The sequence below is a fragment of the Aptenodytes forsteri genome, unplaced genomic scaffold, assembly GCF_000699145.1.
Source record: "Aptenodytes forsteri isolate BGI_AS27 unplaced genomic scaffold, ASM69914v1 Scaffold73, whole genome shotgun sequence".
Taxonomy (NCBI): domain Eukaryota; kingdom Metazoa; phylum Chordata; class Aves; order Sphenisciformes; family Spheniscidae; genus Aptenodytes; species Aptenodytes forsteri.
The window spans coordinates 634,663-654,584 of record NW_008796215.1 but is presented as its reverse complement, the minus strand read 5'-3'; the positions used below and the strand labels follow the sequence as shown (position 1 = coordinate 654,584).

The following is a 19,922-nucleotide window of genomic DNA, read 5'->3' as shown; positions in this document are numbered from 1 at the left end:
AGGTTGGACGGGGCTCTGAGCAACCTGATCTAATTGAAGATGTCCCTGCCCATGGCAGGGGGGTTGGACTAGATGACCTTTAGAGGTCCCTTCCAACCCAAACTATTCTATGATTCTATGAAATTCTATGATCTGAAGATCTGTCATTCAAAATTTGTGTAGTATTGGGTACACATAACAATGGCTATTTTGAATTCCGTTTTTAATAGTTGTAACTTAGACTTTTACTCAAATTACTGCCCTGCCTAAAAATCTTCACATTCAACATTTAGCAAATAAGTATTCAGAGCAAATGTACTTGAAATAGGAAGGGAATACTCCCATAAATTTTTGTTTCTTTTCACCTGGAATGTACAAGATAATAACAGCTGGAGCTTTAGGTGGGAATAGTTTTGATTTAGTGCAGTCAATAGCTACAGATAATTTTGCTGAACTTGCTTTGTGTTTTAGGACAAATATGGCAATTATTTCCTCTAGTATTAAGATTTACTTTAATTTAGAGCATTTTTCCAGTCAGTACAGAATAAGTGTATTGGTAACAATGTTTTATGTCTTGAATTCACGATTAACTGCTAGTCAGCGGGAAATTGTTCTACAAAGGTTCAGTTGTGTGATGCAAAGAACTGCGTTAGACCAGCAAATAACCGTGGCGTATTTCACTGTAGTTACAATAATTAGGTTTTTTGTCCTTGTGAGTCAAAACATTGACAACAATTCGGAAGATGTTTCTAATTTTACTGTCATTGCAATTTGTATGCTTTGACCATTAACAGTCATGAAAAATTTTTTTTACCACCATTAACAGTCATGAAAAATAAAAACGTCAGACTGGTTTATTTTCTTTAATAGCCACACTAAAACTGTACTTCCTTTTTAAAATAAACATTTTTACTATAATGGCAGTTCTGAATCCCATAATGGAAAGTAACTCTATATATTTATATTACACGATACATTCCCTATGTGTAATTCTAAGAGTTTGTATGTGTTAAGAGCTCTCCCTGCAGAGCTAACAAGCTGCCAAATTACATTTCACTGACTATTAATTGTTTCATTTTAAGGTCAAGTTCTTCTTGTCCTTTAAGAAAACCAAAAAACCAAGCAGTGGAGAAGGATCACTTTCGAAGCTATTTTTGTCTTATTTTTCTTGACTGTTCTTAACTGTATGTTTTGTTCTTCAGAATAGCTGAACTAACAGTCAAGTATTGCTAGCCTTAAAAAGTCAAACGCATTAGTATTGGTAACTTGAATTTAGTCATGGAGAGCTGATCTCTGAACATATTCACAAGCTGTAGATGGTATCTCCAACTCTGAAAACATGTTCAAAATATCTGTGGGCACAAGGATTGTCTCAGATAAGCAAAAGAAACAGAATGAGGCTTCAGTTAAGAGAAAAAGAGATACTTTTCAAAGTTGAAATGAGTCAAAATATTTTGCTGTAAAATATTGAGAAACACTGTTTTCTTGACATCATTTGAATACAGCTTGTCTTAGATGCTTTCCCAAAGGTGTCCAGTTCCTATTCCTCTTGGACTAGTTGTGGCAGCATTTGGGCCTATTGTATGCAGGAAAAGTAGCTTACTGCTGACAGTATACATCAGCAACTTATTCTGTGCTGTTTCAGCCGAGTGTTAATGGCAAACGTAAACTACTGCAGCAGAATGGGAGCTACTCCGCAGAAAGCTGTGACTGCAGATTTGCCCAGTTATTGAAATGTTTAATGCAAGACTGTAGTATTAAGCTAGTAAACCTGCAAAGAAAGAGAAACAAGAGAGGAAGGAGATATAGGGATTTCTTGTTGATCATGAAGTTGAGTTGGCAACATAAACATGTTAAAATATGTCCCAAGACAGATTTTTTTGCTAGGAGATGTTTGAGGAGATGAGGTACCTGCTGTCCTCACTTGAAGAGGGATAACCTCAAGGGCTGGGAAGTGTTTAGGTAAAATAGGTAGGTAGATACTTTGCTTTGGTCAAATGTTCTTTTTCCTATTGATGTCACTTACTGTATTTTTCCTGCTGTCACAATCCTCCTGCTGCTGCCATGTGGCACAACTTAATAGCTGAACTGTATCTTCTGTGCAATTCACTCTGTGGGTTTCTCTGAATGCTCCTCTTCCCCAACCAACCACGAAAATCTGCTTTCCAGCCTCTTTGCCAGACCTTACCCCTTATTACTGTCCATGTCAACCACATACATTTGACTGAGTTTGAAAGCCTGCTTTTTTTTTTTGTGTTTAGTAGAAATAGCTTTCATAAGAAAAAAGGCGTTACTTTTTTTTCTGGAACAGAGCCCAAGAGAGAAGAAATGTTAAAACAAAGACGTCAGTGTTCTTTTCTATATCCATATAGAAACCTGGGAAGGGCTAGCTACCTGACGTACACACGTATAGACCCTGTATCTTTAAGAGATTTCTGTGGACGGACGATTCAGGTTGAGAATGAGAAACCCCTCTAGGGTTCAGTTATAGGCCTTCTGTTTCTCTGGCTTCCTCGTCTTTGGGGTCTTCTAGTCTGTTTGGCTCAGTAAGATGGAGGATGAAAGTCCATAAAGGTAAATTTTGTTGTAATAAGTAGAGGCTCTAAGGGCATGTTATGCATTTCCATGGAAAAAGTTATCTGGCTGACAGAGTTGTATGTACTCCTGAAATGCTGTTTCCTTTCTCCTGTGAAAGGCAGGAAGCCAGAGTGAAGCGTCCAGGCCATTGGACCACTTACCTAGCCATGTATAAATATTCATGTTATTGTCTAACGTGGTATGACTATAGTCCACTCACAACTAGCTGCATTTAGCACTGTTTAAAAAAAAAAAAAATCATATCTGTCATTTTTTTGGAACAAATTTTAGCTTGCTATTCTGACAAGGAACTGAAAACAGCTTCCTCTAGCTTTCTATTGTGGGTCATTCCCATGAGGAAAACTGAAAAACAATCCTGGGCATAATGCAACCAGAAATGTAAGTGTTAAAATAGCTAGATTAGTAGCTGCTCTTTGTCACTTAGTTCCATGTTTTTAGTTGATCATTAACGCTTTTATCACAGCTCAATCAATAGACATTTAAAAAATAATTAATCTTCTCAGATTAAATTGGCCAAGGAAAATCCCTTCTTAACTTAATGCTTTTGAAAAAGGACTGAACTGAGCGCAATGGAAATCATAGCTTGCTATCTGAGCAGATAGTGAGTGGCACCAACACTGCATGCTTCTCTACTATGCTACATTAATCTCCAGTTCTCTTCTGACAGGTCATATCTGTGTATGAGGAGGTACTTACAACTCTTTGTGCAATTGGTCCCTGACCACTTTTCTGAATCTATCAACAAACCTGCTTGTCAGTTAATGCCAAACATTACACAGGTTCAGTGGTATGGACGTTTGCTTACTCTGCAAGTTATTTCACACAAAATACTCAGCTAAATATTCTAAGCCAATACGTTTCATTTAAAGAAAAGAAGTTGATTTTGTGCTGAATATACTTTTTCTTAAGTAGACCTATATTTATGATGCTGTAGAAAATTTTTGGTGGGTTGTTTTTTTGTCAATATGTTGCATCCTTCTTGTTGCTAGGTCTTACAAGGATGTTCAGGCATTCTGGTAGGTAACAGCATCTTCATGTGCATTCAAAAGTATGTTTCACTGTTTTCTCTCTGCATGTTTTCCAGTACTACATGCCTTTGTGATTTTGAATTATGTGTTAGTATTCATCTACATCTCTGTGCTGTCCTATTAGACATGTAATGAATGATTATGGTTCCATAGGGTGTAAGTCTATGTAATTTGGCCTGCAGGCTTATCTAAACAAAAGAATGTACAACAAATAAAGTCAGCATTAGTGCATTTTGAGTGCTGATTGTTTCAAATCAGATACACAGGAAACCAGATGTTGAAGTTTATCTAAAACACTTGCAGCCAAACATGTAACTTAAGTACAGCAGCAATAGTGCATGGCGCTTTTTGCATATACTTAGCAATACGTTTGCAGCGAATACAAATTTATTCTTATTCCTGAATTCACTTTTTCAGATGCTTTTTTATTTCTGTTCTGCTAGCAAACTACTGTTTAATTCATTGTGATCTGATTCTGCAGGTCTTCTGGGAGCAAAATCAAATTTGGGGAGAACGTACAAGAATTGCAGTATCAGCCATGTCTCTAATGATAATAAATTTAGATGCCTAAAATTAGGTACATAAAGTGGCTTGGCTTTAACTGTACTGAGCACTTGTAGCTCTTAGAGTTCTGTGTGGGACAATCTGAGTATTTGGCATTTGCAGATGGCTTACATTTGAGTACCTAGTAAGGATTTAAAATCCCAGCTTCAGATGCTCAGATTTTTAACATTTTTACAGAAAACTAAAATAAAAATAGCTCTTCCTTATTTAGACTAGTACTGAGTACACTCCTGAAACTTTAGTTCCACAATAGTAATGAAGAAAAGCTCTCATAATATAACTTTAATAAAGAAGTTATTCAGTCTATGCTAGTGATATGTTTTGACGTATTCCTCCAACATGACTGCTCAGATAAACTTGAATACCATTTGGCTGCTGAGATGAATAATAATAGCAAATTTGAAGAGGTTTTTAAAGGCAGGCTGGTCATCAGGTGTCAGACACTTATAGGCGCCTTGGCTTTCATAAGCCATTGTTTCCTTTTTTCCTGAGGAAAGTAAGGATTTGGAAATGTCTCAGTCTAGGCCCCAAACCAGTTTGCCTCTCTGTACAGCTTTAAAAATCCTGCGTTTCAGGCAGTGAGGTGATACGAGTTCCTGCCACAAGAAAGAAGACAAGAAATCATGCTGTGGTCTTACAGGTACTTCCTCCCTGTGGATAAAGGAAGCATAGTCATCCCACCATCTGTCAAGGTGCAGCCTTACGTATAAAGTTAAACAAATCATATGTTTACTTCATGGACATTTGTTACATTGAGTAGTGGAGCCTGGTGTTATGAAAGAGTGTGTTTTAACAACTTCTGATCTAAAGGTCGGTAACCAGTCAACTGATAGTGTCAACTTCTAGGCTGGATTGATCCCACCTACCTTGCACATGGAATCAAGATATGTACGTTATAAGTATAATGCTGTTGTCTGAGGTTGGACTGACAGTCACTCTTCAGAGATGTCTACTTTTCCCTTTTTCCATTGACTGTAAAGAAAGCAGAGGTTTTTGGCTTAGACGCGTCGCAGAGTGGGAATGAACAAAAAATTAAGAGGTTTTCCTTTTTTCCTAGTGCTATGTCACCTGTAGTGCATATTGTGCACATACAGTCTTTTAAAGTGATAATTGCTATGGAAATAGTTTAACCAAACAATGAAATGTTCTGTCAATGAAGTGTGCAGAGCAGATTTTTTTTTTTTTTCCACAAATGCATATGGAATTTAGGAAATTTTACTGAATGTCTCTCGTACTGGAAAATTGTGTTTAGGCACCTTTAAAAAAAAATCTAGTCAATTGGTCTTGCTGTAAATAAGCTGATAAACTTGCTTTGTTTCCCATTGTTAAACATGTTAAATTTACAGATTAAATTGGTTCTTTATTTTAATATTTAGTGTGATTTTTCTTAACAAAGAAAAGCTTTAGTGTAACTTAAAGTGAGCTAGGTGTCCATAATATTGATGATGTGCCCATTCCAAATGAATTCAGTAAAAAAAACAAAAATTGGGAGTATATTTCCATTTTAACTGTGTTTATTATCAAGAAGCCAGTTACGGATTTACTGTTACTGTTGTCAGCTTACTGTTCATACTAAGTTCTTGCTTTGCATATAATAGTGATAAAAACACATCTCGCAAAATGCTATCTTGTTACTTTCCTCTCACGGATTATTTCATTTAAGAGTTATTCTATATAGGATAACTTCTCTAGCACTAATAAGTTGTTTTCCTAAGAAAGAAAAAGAATAATTTAAATGGGTGAAAGTGGTTAAAAGACAGTGGCACTGCAGGAACAGGTTGGAATTTACTTTTGGTCTCTTAAGCCTGTTTTTTATAATGTTGTTTTCAAAACAGCCAACCAAACAAGCAAAACCCCCAGACAAACAGAAAAGCCCCCACCCTTACTTTCATCTGGTAGAGGAGACCTTATCCTCATCAGTGTTCTCTACATGTTAATCTTTCTACTGCTTTGGTTGGAGGCTGGTTTAGTTTACCCTTTATGTCCCATCTGGCCCTCCTCCAGCCTGCATTTTTACGTGCCAGCTCTACAGCTTTCCTGGTCATCTTTCTCCATCTGCTCTGTGAGCTCTCCCCTGTCACCAGGTACTTGGCATTGTCTTCATACAATCTATTACTTGGCAATTGGAGGAATAAATACTCATACGACAGGAGCTGTTTTATGTTAAACTGTCTCAAATTTGCTGTCCGTTTCTATCCACGTGCCTGTGATTTCCCAGTTTTATTTGCCAAATACCTCCTTTCATTCAAGTTCTTTGGTGTTTGTATTCCTAGGAGCAGCAACTGCAGGTACCCTTCTATATAATGTAAGCAGCCACTGCAATTCTCTGCAGACTTTTATAAAGTAGACTGTGTGGGAATGGTATGAATTATCTTTAAACTTGTGTTTGAGGGTTTTTTGGTGAATATGAAAAAACCTCCTAATAAAAACAGTAAGTTGGAATTACTTGCAATAGAAGAGACCTGCTTTTTCTTTTTTTCCCCTTCTTTATCTGAGAAGAGAATAGTGCAAAATCTTCCTCGTTATTTCATCCTGGTATTGGTAGGCATTGCCTATTTGAGGATGACCATGGTAATGGGAATCATGTGCAATCATATTTTCTACTGCAGTTGTAAATTGGAAGTTCACTTTTCCCCCATACTGCAAAGACAGAAGTTAGTGTAATACAGATAAAGAATCTAAGGTTAGACAAAGCTAAGCAGCATTACAAAAATATCTCTGAGTTACGTTTGGGTGTGTTTATTATATGTTCTCACCGTTTTAGAAACTCACACTGAAGGGATAAAATAGAGGTATATGAAACTTAGCTTTCCTTTTGCTGTTTCATTTAATGAGTTGATCTGTTTCATGGATTTCTAGGTCTATGGCATTCACTGGTATTTGTTGTACTGTGGTAGATACTATTCTGTATTTTCAACTTGCTGCTTCCAACTGTTCATGCTCAGAAAATACTACATATTTTATAACCAAATAGGTACAGCTTCTTCATGTTGTGAGTAGTAGCACATGGAAAGGAAGGATGGCTTCTTTCCTTTTCGTATTTCTTTGCCTCCCCTCCTTGCTACTCTGCAACAACAAAAATTAGGCATTCGTTCCCATAAAGTTGGTTTGGAAAAGGAAAGCTTATTAGAACAAATAGAGAGAGGGAAGATACAGTTGTTCTGGCTTGAGCTGCAGCTGTTACAAACTTACCATATGTAGTAGCTGGACCTTACAACTTTATTTCTGGAAAGCATCACTGCCATGTGTTGAATGTATTTTAATGCTCCACATTTCCTCAAAATGAAAGCATTATCATGAATGATTATTATGAATTACTTCATTGCTCAGAAGCTTATGGGTTCTTGACATTCAAAAAATATTTTTGTTCCTTTTTGTGTGATTTTGGGAATTTTGATTTATGACTGAACATTGCTCTCTAAATGAGTTTTTGGAAGTTCACTCAGGGAAAGTGACAGTTAACTTCAGAAACTGAGTTGGTTCCAGAAAGAGTGTTTCAAATAAGAAGACAACTGCTCACGACTCTGACAGTCACCTTAAGGACAGAAAATATTTAGAACATAGGACATGTTACTTGCATTTACCATTGACATTAATGTTCGGATGTGTGGACCAGAAAACATTATTAACGTTAATGTTTTTTACAGTAGGACACATGGAATTAATGGGTGATAAAAGCATAAAGGGATTTAGTATTAAATAGCTTTTATTATTAGGGTTACAAGGATAAAACAGGTATTCTCTTGTGGTGGCTTAATACTTCACAAAACACGAACCTGAACTGACTCTAAATTGAGTCAAGTGGCTCTGAGAGTAGTAGGGAATCTGATAATATCACGACCCAAATATTACGAGCCTCAGAGCTGTGATTTCTGCTTTAACTTGATGCTTAAGAGCAGCACTTCTAGGAGAAGCTCTTCTTTCTCTTAATGCTTGTGTATGCTAGAGGCAAGTTTTTGAGATAAATCTGGTCTGTAACCAAACTGGCAAAAATTGTTCTGTCCACAGATCTGACCATGTGGGAAGCATGGGAGGGGAGAGGGGAAGCAGGGAGGCAATCTTTGAGACATGGCCCAAATACTTAGTTTTATGGAGCAAAGTGCACATCTTCAATTCAACTAATAAAGTGAACTATGGAGTATATGTTACAGAACTCCTGTTTGTATAAAGGACATAATCACATCACTGTCTTTTTCAAAATGCTTGTAGGAATGAAATGTATGTGTACTACTTGTGGGATAAGACTGTCACAGATAATCATAGCAAAGTCTTCACCAAACAGGAAACTCGCATGCTTTTACGCTACATAAAGAGGGAGCAGAAGCTTGCCATGCTTATGTAGGTAACCAAGCACCAGTTGAGGCCATTAAGCCCAGGATTATATTCTACATGTCTTGGCAGAAGGTCCGTGGTCAGAGAAGCAGGGGTTCTAGACACATCCTGGAGTAACAGCAGAGCTCCTCTGCAGCGCTCAGCACAGCACCCACAAATGGGAATAATGAGAAAGTGAAGGTTTCACAACTGGCATGGTACTGTTGTCTCTCTTTTCTCATAACTAGCATGTTATAACAGAGCAAAGAGCCATTGTAGTAGTGAACACTTCTCAGAAAAGGAATTAGCAAGCAAATGTAAACAGTTAGGTGGTTTTTTTTTTTAAAAACCCATGGATGCAGATTGCAAACAGCAGTGTGATGAGACAGAGAGAAGTTTGATAAGGCAATATGGACCAAACCTTTAAAATGACAGAAATAAAATATAATCCTACTTCTTATCATTACAAATGCATTGTAGTAATTTTAATATCTATCTTGTGCTATAAAGGAGGCAAACCCCCATTTCAGCAGTCCATTGTGTAGTAGGAATTGCTAGCAATACAATGTTTTCCTTTTAATTTGATTATGCCTTACATGGGCACAGTGACTTAACTTGGCCTTTGGCCGACTCTATGTTCAGTTATGCCATTTTATAATTATATTCCATCAACTTCATTTTCACTCCTTGCCATTTACGCTATGGCTCTTCCAATAGTAAGTTCTGATGTTGTATGCTTTTTAGTATTTAGCTTGAATGTAGTCCACCCAAAGTGGTGCTGTAGAATTAGCTTGAGACTTCAACAATTTAGGTTTTTAGGAGGCAAGCTTTCTTTTTGTCTTGTGGGTTGTTTTTTTCTTCCTACCCGTCACAGCATATGCAAGTGACACTACTTAGTCTTTTACTTGTTTTGTTTGACACTTAATTTTAGTGATTCCCAGCCCCCTGCAAACATTTATCTTTTTTTCTCCCTTGAATTTATATGTGTCATCCTATCCATTTTCCAAGTTAGACTCTGCCAGCTCAAAACTATGTGCCAAGCTTTCAAGAATGATCAGAACTAAAATAGATAGGGAACTTCCTTAGAAACTGTTAGGATCACTAGTAGTCATGAAAAAAATTGCTATTTCAGATCACAGCAATTTAAGCTAGATGTACTTCATAGCTTTTGAACAAAACAAATAGGGGAAGATATTGAAAAGACCTTAAAGCAGAAATTGCTTATGAATAATTGATGCAACTGAACATGGAAAGGCAGGTACATGTATGCTTCACATTTACAGTGGAAGAAGTCAGCCCTACACATGATGGAAAGGAGTATTAGGGCTAGAGCTTTTTAAAGCACAATCAATCTGTTTTCATCAGTTACAGGGCTAGCTGCACTTCCATTTTTTGCAGTCTGTGACTGAACTCCTTCATTCATTGGCCATCATACGTCTTCCCAATCTGTAATGAAATTTGTAGCTTTCTTATGCTTGGAACATAAGCTGAGCTACAGTACGGCTTTGTATCCATCATGGTTACCCTGCTGAGCTGACTGCATTCAAACACCTGAGGCTCTTCCCTGGTCCGTGGGAGAATTTTTGAAGACTAGTGAATATAGTGACCAAATAGAATACTTGAAACAAAAGTGCTGTTTATATGATAATAGCAATAAAATTTTAAAGAAGGGTTTTAAAGAAATTAAAGTATACATATCAAATAGCATTAACTGAGGAAATGAAAGTCAAATTGTGGATATGGTGAATTTCTGCTTACGGGGCGACTGTTCTCAGGAAGACAAACCTTTCTTCTAAGAGGTTCCTGTGTATTTGAACTATGTATATGCACATATATATTTTTGTATGGCGTATGTTATAATCATCAACTTCACTGATTCTGACAAAAAAGGAAGCCATGTCTCATATTAGAACCATTTCTTTATTCTACTGCACAATATCTTAAGTAAGGGAAAGAGCTTGTATATGTTGTCTCCCTAATGTATTATGATTTCTTTGAATTATTTGTGCAGTGAAAAGACATTTAGAAGGGAATACCGAAGAAATGTCACGGGCCAACAGCTTCACTGATGATATTGACCTTATTTCAGAAGAGTTGCCGCTGCCAGCTGTATCTGACATGGCACAGTAAGTGGAACAACAGCTTTTTAATTGATAATATAAATGCTCATTAATGGTGAGGGAGACTTGTCACTGAATAAAAGTATTATTCTTTGGCTGGCTGCACTTGAAGTGATTATGAGTTTGATCTTATTTAACCATTTGTGAACGTTTCTACAAAATGCAGGTTGAGCTTTAAGTTTAATGGAAGTAGTCAGACACTTGGGAAGAGAAGCATTGCTCTGTGACGGGTGGCTTGCAGTCTCGGTGTCTTTGTTTTACTTTTTAAGACAGCTGACACAGCTCCTGAGATTTAGTTTTACAGGTAGGTTTATGCTTTGTAGAATTCTGAATCAGTTTGAGCTCTAAAGCACTGCTAATATGAATACTGTATGAATTGATTGGAAACATGAATGAAATAGTCATTTATAGATACAGCCTGAAAATAGAAGGGCTACATTATGTGTAATATTTTGATAAAGTAGGCACACTTGTAAGGAAGTGATGGTCCAAAAGTATGAAAGCAAAATTATTAGATGCTAAAGGTGCCTGGATTGACCAGGACAGAAAGTCTCCGTTATCAGTGAGTTCACTGCAATTGTTGAATGATCTCTCACGTTGCTTGTATTTGGTTTAGCAAATGCCTATTTCTTGAAATAAGCATAGTAGTATCTTCATGCAGGACACCTCCATTTTGTGTTTTGACAGGATCTTTGAGTAACCTTCATGCTTTTGTCCTATAATGCATAATTCCAGGGGGATGGGGAATCTGGAGTAAATTTCAAGTGTGAAGTAGAGCATTAAAGCATACAGCAAGGCCTGGATGGGCCAGAGCATCCAGGTATCCATACTAAGGCTTTATCTTACATTCAGAAACTGATACAAACAACGCTGGTGAATAGAACTCTTGAGTTAGCAGTGATATATGACCTAAAGGTATGGTACAGCTGGCACAAGCTCATGAAGGTCTAACTAGTCATTTGGATGTTACGTTAATGTTGGTGAAAAACTCGCCTGAGTTCACGCTTGCAAGAGAAAATATGGAATTGTCATTGGAAAAACCCTTTGGTAAATATCTGAGATTGAAAAGAACAACAAAAATTGTTGCTTGCCTTCAGATAGGGAAAAATATAGACAGTGGTGTTCAGGATGAATTTGAAAGCAATGTGATTCCAATCTATAGTGTGATTGCTTTTTGGATGTTTTATTTCACATCATATGGTTACTTTCTGTCCAGGTAACTCATACAGATGATATGTCTGCTAAATCTACAATAACTATACTATGCTTTTATACAGAATACCCTGGTGCTTGTATTTTCCCAACATGCTATATTTTTGACCTTGTTTCAAACCAGAGAATTATAAATTGTTCCATTCAAAATCAGCACAGTGCAAGCACAGGATTTTGCATTTGGAAAGGAACAGTTCTAATCTTATTTGTACTATTTAGTGCATGAAAAATGGTATTGTATGTTATTCTGTATAGTGCACCTTGCAAAAACTGTACCTGAGTTTGCAGCTCATATCAGAGTTTAAATGCATTCCTCTCTTGTGTGGAAAGTAAGAAAAGGAATAGTAGAAAGCTAACCAAATACACAAATGAAAAAAATTTAAAATATGGAGAGTATTGGAAGTAATATGCTACAGGGTTTAAAGTAATATACTATCAATTCATTAAGTCCTCTTGATGTGGATGTCAGGTGCATATAAACAGAATGATCTTGCAACTTAATATTGCTAAATTAGTGATTATTAAATTCTAAGACCCACTATATATAATGTCTGTATAAATTTTAGCTTCTGAATATTTGTAATGAACTTCAAATGTACAGAAAACATAAGGTCAAAAGTTATAAATGTAATATAAAGATATAAAGGTACTGTGAAAAACAAAGCCAAAACACCATTTCATGTAGTTTTATGCTTCTAAAGTCAAGCATGCCAGTTTTCACCTTTATCACTGGTAATCTCAGTTTATATGTGTGTAATTCTACATAGCAGGATGCATTCATTTAAGAGTTGTCCTGATTCTTGAGTAGAAATGTAGTATCTCATTATTCAAATTGTGAACTTTGTTGGACAAGCACAGAACGTGATGTATTTATGTATCTTGGTTTTAAACTGCCATTTCTAATGCAAACAATAAGATATTAACACTGTATTTGCCTGATATGCATATGCTTTCTACATGAATATTAGATATACTTAGCGTGATTATTTGTCTTGTCTTTTAGCAGAAGTATAAGCAGGTAAGTCTTCATGTGTGCTGTACTTGCTTTGGTGTATGAGCTTTCCAAAACAGCATGGCTTTTGCTTTGCACTTAGTAATGTACCCCCTACACTAGTGTGCCTTGGAATTTGTGATGGGGAAATATATTTTTTTTTCCTGTTAAAAGTTCCACTTTTATTCTGCTTGTTTACCTGGTTAGAATAAAGACTTATTCTGTTCGTTCGTGTAGATGTTGTTTCATGCTGTGGAATTACGTACCAGTTAGATTCCGCCCCCGCCCTTTGGAGTGAACTGCATAATGGAAAGTGGTTTTACCTCATTTGGGAATAACATGCGTTTGATAACCAGTGCGACAAACCTTCATCCTGGAGTCACAATGCAGTCAATTAATTAGACAAAAATTCTTCCAAGAGTAAAATTCAGCCAAAGGTGTGTGTATATGTATGCAATGAACCTTCTCAGTTTGCAAAGTAAGTGAAAACGTGGCTTTCATGTAACAGTTAATGATAGTATGCTACGATGATGACAGTTTCACATGGAGCACTTCTTTGTGAAGTCAAGCTTGACTTTGTCAAGCTGCCAAAAGGCAAAGTTTTCCTTGCCTTCAACAAGTGTTATGAGTTACAAAATCAATCTCACAGTATACCTTTATTCCAAAGCCAGTAACTGGTCATTTTTTAAACTTTGTAAGCTGCTATGTTGATTATTAAACATGAAATGTCAGGTCTACAACTGTAATGTTTTGGGGGCTTTTTTTTCTGTAATGTGAACAGTAGATTCTCCTGAAATCCTCTCTGCTAGACGGATGATAGGAGGGATGTTCTCTGATGACAGTAACCTTTACTTTTGGCCATACTGTCTTCAAGACTCCATTGTGTGGGAAGGCAGATACTGTCCCAGGAGAATCGAGTTCCTACCCTTGAGCCATGCTACCTTGGACAAACATCTGTTGCACAGTCTGCACATGTGCATTAGTCTCACAGTAACTAAAGTGGTTGCTTGGCAAAACCTCATCAGGTTGGTTGGAAACTGGCGATACTACTATTTAAGAATGCGTCTTGAGTGAAAGCAAACCAGTTCAGTGGGTTGCAGCGCTGCCCAGGTTTCAGTGGTTAATACATCCAGTATTGGATTTCAGATGTTAGTGATCCATGCAAGCTTAGAGAAGGTATGCTCTCCTGGTAGAAGGTGGAAGGTGTCAATAAAACCAAAACCAAATAGCAAGCTTGCAAATTGAGCTTAAGATACCTTTCTGTAGAAATACAGCTTCTTTGGGTCCTTTAGATAGTTGGGATGATGCTTGTTTCCAGTGATCTGGGCAAAAATGTGGAAAAATGCAACCTCCTGAGCTAGGGAACAAAAGCATCATATTCAAGATATAATTCTGTGGTTGTCTGAAGTTCTTGCTGAATATCTCTGGCCCAGGCTCTCAGGAGTAAAAATTTCATGTGGTTGCTGACATGAGTGGAGCTATGTTGTTTCATACTGGCTGTTTCTGAGGTGTCCAAAGTTGAGTAAGAATGATGATGTTAGAGATTAATCAAATCTGACAGATGAAATAAATATGTTAATTTCAATGGGTTGATGGGTAGTTCTGTTTTTAACAATAAATGTTTAGACTACCTTATTGCCTGATGTACCACCCAATTTTTCAGATTCTCTGCTGAGCAGTCGGAAGATGATTCCACCAGTGCATAGAGAGACTGCAAAATGATGTTTTGTCTGTGCTTTGAAACCTAGAAAAACAGAGTGATTACATTTGACTTATTACAGCATATTTGCTTGGTCCTTAGGGTTACTCTTCTACGTATATTGGTAACAGTATCTAAATTAAGCTATACATTAGGGAAGGTCTAAATCTTGAGAATGTTACTTCTAGAGCTGGAAAGTTCATTTTCATCACTTTGCTCTTTCTTGCTAACCACTCAGCACTTTCTTTATATCACCTGATTTTTTAGTGGAAGATGTAAAATCAAACAATTGAAGATGGATCCTTCACCCAACTTGTGCCACTTCTTTCTCCATGATGTTATGTCTTGAAGCCCCTCTTTCTTCCTAGTTTCCTACTGTATGCACACACAGATGTTGTGACAGAAGGACAGAGGACCTGGTATAGAATTAGGCCTGCTTGTAAAAATAATACATGTCAAATTCCTGTATCTCTGTAACAGATTGTTTACTAATGAAAGAGGCAAGAGATTACTCCAAATGGCACTGATTAATCAAGTGGCAGGCTGTGATTTCTGCTTTCGTTTGTTAAGTCTTGTCTCCTATCCATTGTTGGCAGGACTGTTTTATCTGTCTGATGCAGCCTATCGTGTGAATCTCAAGGTCTTTGAGGAACGAGCTGATGCTATTTAGGTCTGTAAAATGAGTAAGCTGTAAGCTTGCTAATTCTTGATCTGTGTCCATAAGCAATAAAAATGCAAATAAAACCTCTCAAAGTCTGTATGAATTTGGTAAGTGACAAAAGGAAGAAAGGAGGAGAAATACACATTGTAATGAGAGCAGGGACAAACCTTAGCAGATTTTTGATCCTTCTTCCTAGTCTGAACATGTAAGGCCAGCCACTCCCAACAGTTGGTTCAAACCGGAAATTATAATTGAGATGTGCTTTACCTGTGTTAAGTGACACAGCCTTTGGGGATGGGTATGTGGCTTGATTGACAAGAAAGATAGTCAACTACAAGTCCTGTAGACCTGCACTAACATACTCTTGCAGTATCAAAACCCACTCTTGTGGAAGAAGAAATAATAGCAGTTAAAATGATGGGCACAAGTGAGCAGCTTGCTTGAGGTCCTGTGTAAATTGAAACAAACATTTGTATGAACTGAATACAGTGTAGCATGGAGGATCTTGGAAGGGAGAGAGCTGCCTACAGGGAATGGTTACAGGACTAGGGAAGCCCTGTAAGTTACCTCTGATTAAGAAACATGCAGCTGTAAGGCTGCAGCCTGTGGCAATTGAGAGTTCATTTGGCGGGGAAGGAACCCTCCCCAGCATGTAGGGAGACTTGTGATGTGAGGTTTTGGAGTTGGTGTGGAAGTTGCTGACGCATCCTATTTCAGATGGCCTCGAGTCGTCTACTTGTTCCTTTGCTTGCTCCTTTTCTTTTTTTTGGTATGCTCCTGTCTTCACAGAAGAGTCATATCTGTTGGCCCTTGATTTCGTGTTTTGAACCACAACAACCTGGAGGAGGCAGGGGGTATTAACTTGTACACCCTGCCACTAACTGTAGTTGTCACATGCATTAAATCCAGCGTCTGTTGATCATCCAAGGGGGAAAAGAGATTCTGGAAAGGAAGGAGCAAAGGTTCTGCTACCTTCAGAGACTTGGTATGCTTTACTAAGGAGCAGTGAGCATCTTCTGTGAGGGGGGAGATTATCTACTATATGTGATTTGCTTTTTTGCTATCATTGTTCCCATGTTGAATTGTGCAAATGGTGTTTGTCTCTTTCTGGATTCTTCCTGGCTGCCCTGGAGCTTTGCAAGAGTAAAGGAGACCACTGAACATAACATTAAGCCTTAATTTTTTTAATCTCCAGCTGGTCCTATTGTTATGCAGATTGTGATGACAACAACCCTTGGCCATGAAAATATTTTCTGTCATACACACCAGAGTTAACCTTAGAGCAGGAAAGAGAGAATTTGGCCAATAGATTGTATTGAAAGATTACACCAACCTGGTCCCAGATAGCACAGTCTCAGGAAAAATATACACAGCACCAGCTTTAGAAGCAGACATCCTGTTTTTGTTTTTCAGAGTTCTGTGGTTTAAAGCTGTGGTGTTTAAAGCTCTTTACACTGTGAGGAAAAGCAAAAGTTAGAAATTCTATATGTCAGCATGGTTAAGCAACTGTGGTTGAGAATGCATTTTGTAGCTCACTAGGGTCATGTAAAGGTAAATGTCAGTTGGTCTCTTAGCAGAAAGCAGTGTAATGCTGCAGTTCAGCAGTCATCACGTCAGCTCTCTTGGGAGGAAACCTTTAGAAGGTGAGATCCACATACAATGACCATCGTCAGTGGTAATTGCCGTCAGCTGAACAGCTGTAGTAATAACTCTTCAGCTGGAACAGGCTGCCAGGGAAGTGATAGCTACACCTGTTCCCCACAGGAAAGTGGGGTCTTAATTACTTTTCATGGGTTGAGAGCGAGACCAGCAGTTGCTCTTCTTTCTGAGGCCCTGTCCACAACAGAGTCAAATCATGTTAAGGAACTGTGTGTTTAATACAATTCTGGCTAAAACAATTCTATGCAAAAGTTCAGAAAGCATTTATGTACTTCTGCTACCTTCCTATGTATTTGTGTGTAACGTGGCTGTGAAAATGGCTGACTACTTCACTTTGAGATCTTAAAATAGTGCAATAGAAGCATGGAAATCTGAATGTGGAAGCAACCAGATATCCACCATTCCCACATCCTTGTTTTTTCTTTCAAGCTCGTAGTATGAAAAACAGCTCTTAGACTGTAGGAGGGAGATCTTATCTGCAAAATTATTAGCAGAACAACCCAACGTTAGTATGTGGTTATTGCACAATGAAAGGAAGTGGGAATATCTGCTTTAAAAAAAAAAAAAAAAAGGAAATGGCTGATTGCCATAAGCTATATAAGAACCCTGAGGAGGGGTGAAAAGATAGATCTGAGGTAAGGCAATGGCGAAAGGGAGTGGGAATAACCTTCTTAAAAAAAAAAAAAAAAGGAAATGGCTGATTGCCATAAGCTATATAAGAACCCTGAGGAGGGGTGAAAAGATAGATCTGAGGTAAGGCAATGGCTGCAAAACCTCAAGGCCTACAACGTAGCACTTCCTTCTAACAGGGGAAACTGAGACTCCGAGGGTGAGAATGACTGAATGCCTTGCTCTGTGTCATCATTGGTGAATCCTGATACAAAAGGAGTATCATAAATTAATCTTCAATGAGGAACAGAACCTTCTGTGAGGATTGAGGCTTAATAAGGCAAAGAAGTTATTCTTGTTTGTTGGTGTTTGTGCTCACTCCAGGCTGCCTGGAAGAACAGAGCACCAAAGCTGCTCCCCACTTCGCCAGAACCGGGGACTACAGAGACTGGGGGGGACACACTTAGCACTGCTGTTCACTGGAGTGGAAAATCCCACCGTTGTTAGTAATCCATGCAACTATAGTCAAAGGAAGATGCTTCATTATTAGTCTCGGCATCTAGCTTTTCTCCTTAAAAACAAGTTTAGAAACAGTGTTGGTTTTTTTCCTAGTGGAAGTATTTTATCATAGGATTGGCAGGCAAGAAATATGACTAGTTTCCTCTATTGCCCACTAACACAGAAATTTTATACAAAGTGAATGGAACAAACTGTAAAAGTTATGCTAGGTCTTAAAGCTTACATTAGATGTACTCAAATAAAATGGTGCTGTATGCCCCTTTTTAAGTTATTGGTCAGCACTTGAAGAAAGCGATGTTAAATCCATCTTTCAGTTTTATTTCAGCCTCCCAGTTGTTCCCTCCATCTGTAGATGACAGTGAAGGTTTTATCAGGGATTTCAGAATATCTTCTTTGCCTCTGCTTGAAAATACAACAGTGTGCAACTCTTGACACAAAGCATATTTTCAGTCTTTCTATGGTTTTGGTCTATCTGTGCAAACACCATTTATCTTTGTATTTTTATCATAACTTCCTCCTATAGCTTATTGCTTTTAGCCTTATTAAAGAAACAGTTCACCTTATCACCAGCAAATCTATCACATTGCATATCATTAGATCTAGCAATTAGATAGTAATCTTGTGTAGGATAATTGAATCTACTGAAAGCTCATTAATAACACTTTTATTACTAAGATTGGGACAGCTAGGGTCCTTAATCATCAGCTAGATCTATTGTACCACCTGTTGTCCTTTTGCGCATGTTCGTGGATTATTTTAAAATACTGTTATTCCTAAGTTTTGAAAGCATGATCAGGCACTTGATGTATCATGTAAATATTGCCCATATTATCACTGAGCTAATACAGGTGTTGGAGAAAGTTGTGAAGCAATACTGGCCATCAACCAGCTAGTGAAGGGAATGGTATTCTAAGAGGTAACATCACCCAAGAGGAGTGGGTTGGCCAAATGACAGCAGCAAGGTTGGTCGGAGTACAGAATATTCCTGAAGATGTTGCAGTTTGCCTACCATCACCGCATTTCATCCATATTTTTGAAACAAACATAAAATGAAGTGAGAGGGAGAGATGAAAAGCTAGTAAGTGGGCAACCCACAGTAACATGAAGGGAGGGCATTTGTATATATCGTTTCCAGTTTTCTCATTGTGCTGTTGGCTCTGGACGCTTATTAATCCTCATTCTCAGGTACATCTAATATAGGTAGTACTGATGCAATTAGTTCTGTCCACTGCACTCAAAAGCATTATTAATTGCTTCAAAGAGAAATTTAGATGAGAGTCTGTCATTTCTGAACTGAAAAAGGTAAAACAGTGAAAATTCAACAGACAGTAGTAATTGCTGATCTGGTTCTATGCTTTTTACCATTTTAAGGCCTCATGTTAAGTTACACTTTTTAGTACCACTTATTTTTGTATTGTCACCTCTAATTTTGAACTCTTTAAACAGGCTGCTTCAGGATTTATTTCAGCACCCGAAGTATTTTTATTACCATTTTATATGAAAGCAAGGCTGCTGGCATTCGTATAAATTGGTGCCATTACGTAGTAACCTTTTCTAAGAATTTGACACTGCTTCTGAGGTATTTTGGAGGTCTTTTTGGGTTTTAGTCTGAAGAGTAATTTTTCAGAGAATTTTTTCTCTTTTATTTTTAAGTAAGGATATTTGGCCAGTGGAGGGCACTGCACTATAACGCAATGAGACACAGAAACTCCCATTTCAGTTTTTGAAATCTGATTTATCATTTCAACAAACTTACTTATAAACTTAATTTATAAGCATCTGAATTTCCCCACTGTTAAATTGGCAAGTTGCCACACTAAGGAAAAATGCTACATGTACTTGAACATCAGTTTAATGAGAAACTTAACCAACCCCCAAAGGCTCAACTTGGTATTATAGAATCATAGCATTGTTTAGGTTGGAAAAGACCCTTAAGATCATCAAGTCCAACCATTAACCTAGCACTGCCAAG

At 37.6% G+C, this 19,922-nt stretch overlaps 1 protein-coding gene across 1 annotated transcript in view; it reads left to right on the top strand.

The window, feature by feature from the left end:
• The window catches only part of LOC103906561 (potassium voltage-gated channel subfamily KQT member 1), a 540,744-nt gene that overhangs the window by 100,262 nt on the left and 420,560 nt on the right, over nucleotides 1-19,922 (top strand). The window contains exon 11 of the mRNA XM_009288490.1: nucleotides 10,492-10,606. Within this exon, the coding sequence (XP_009286765.1) occupies nucleotides 10,492-10,606 (115 nt within the window). The remainder of the gene's footprint in view (nucleotides 1-10,491; nucleotides 10,607-19,922) is intronic.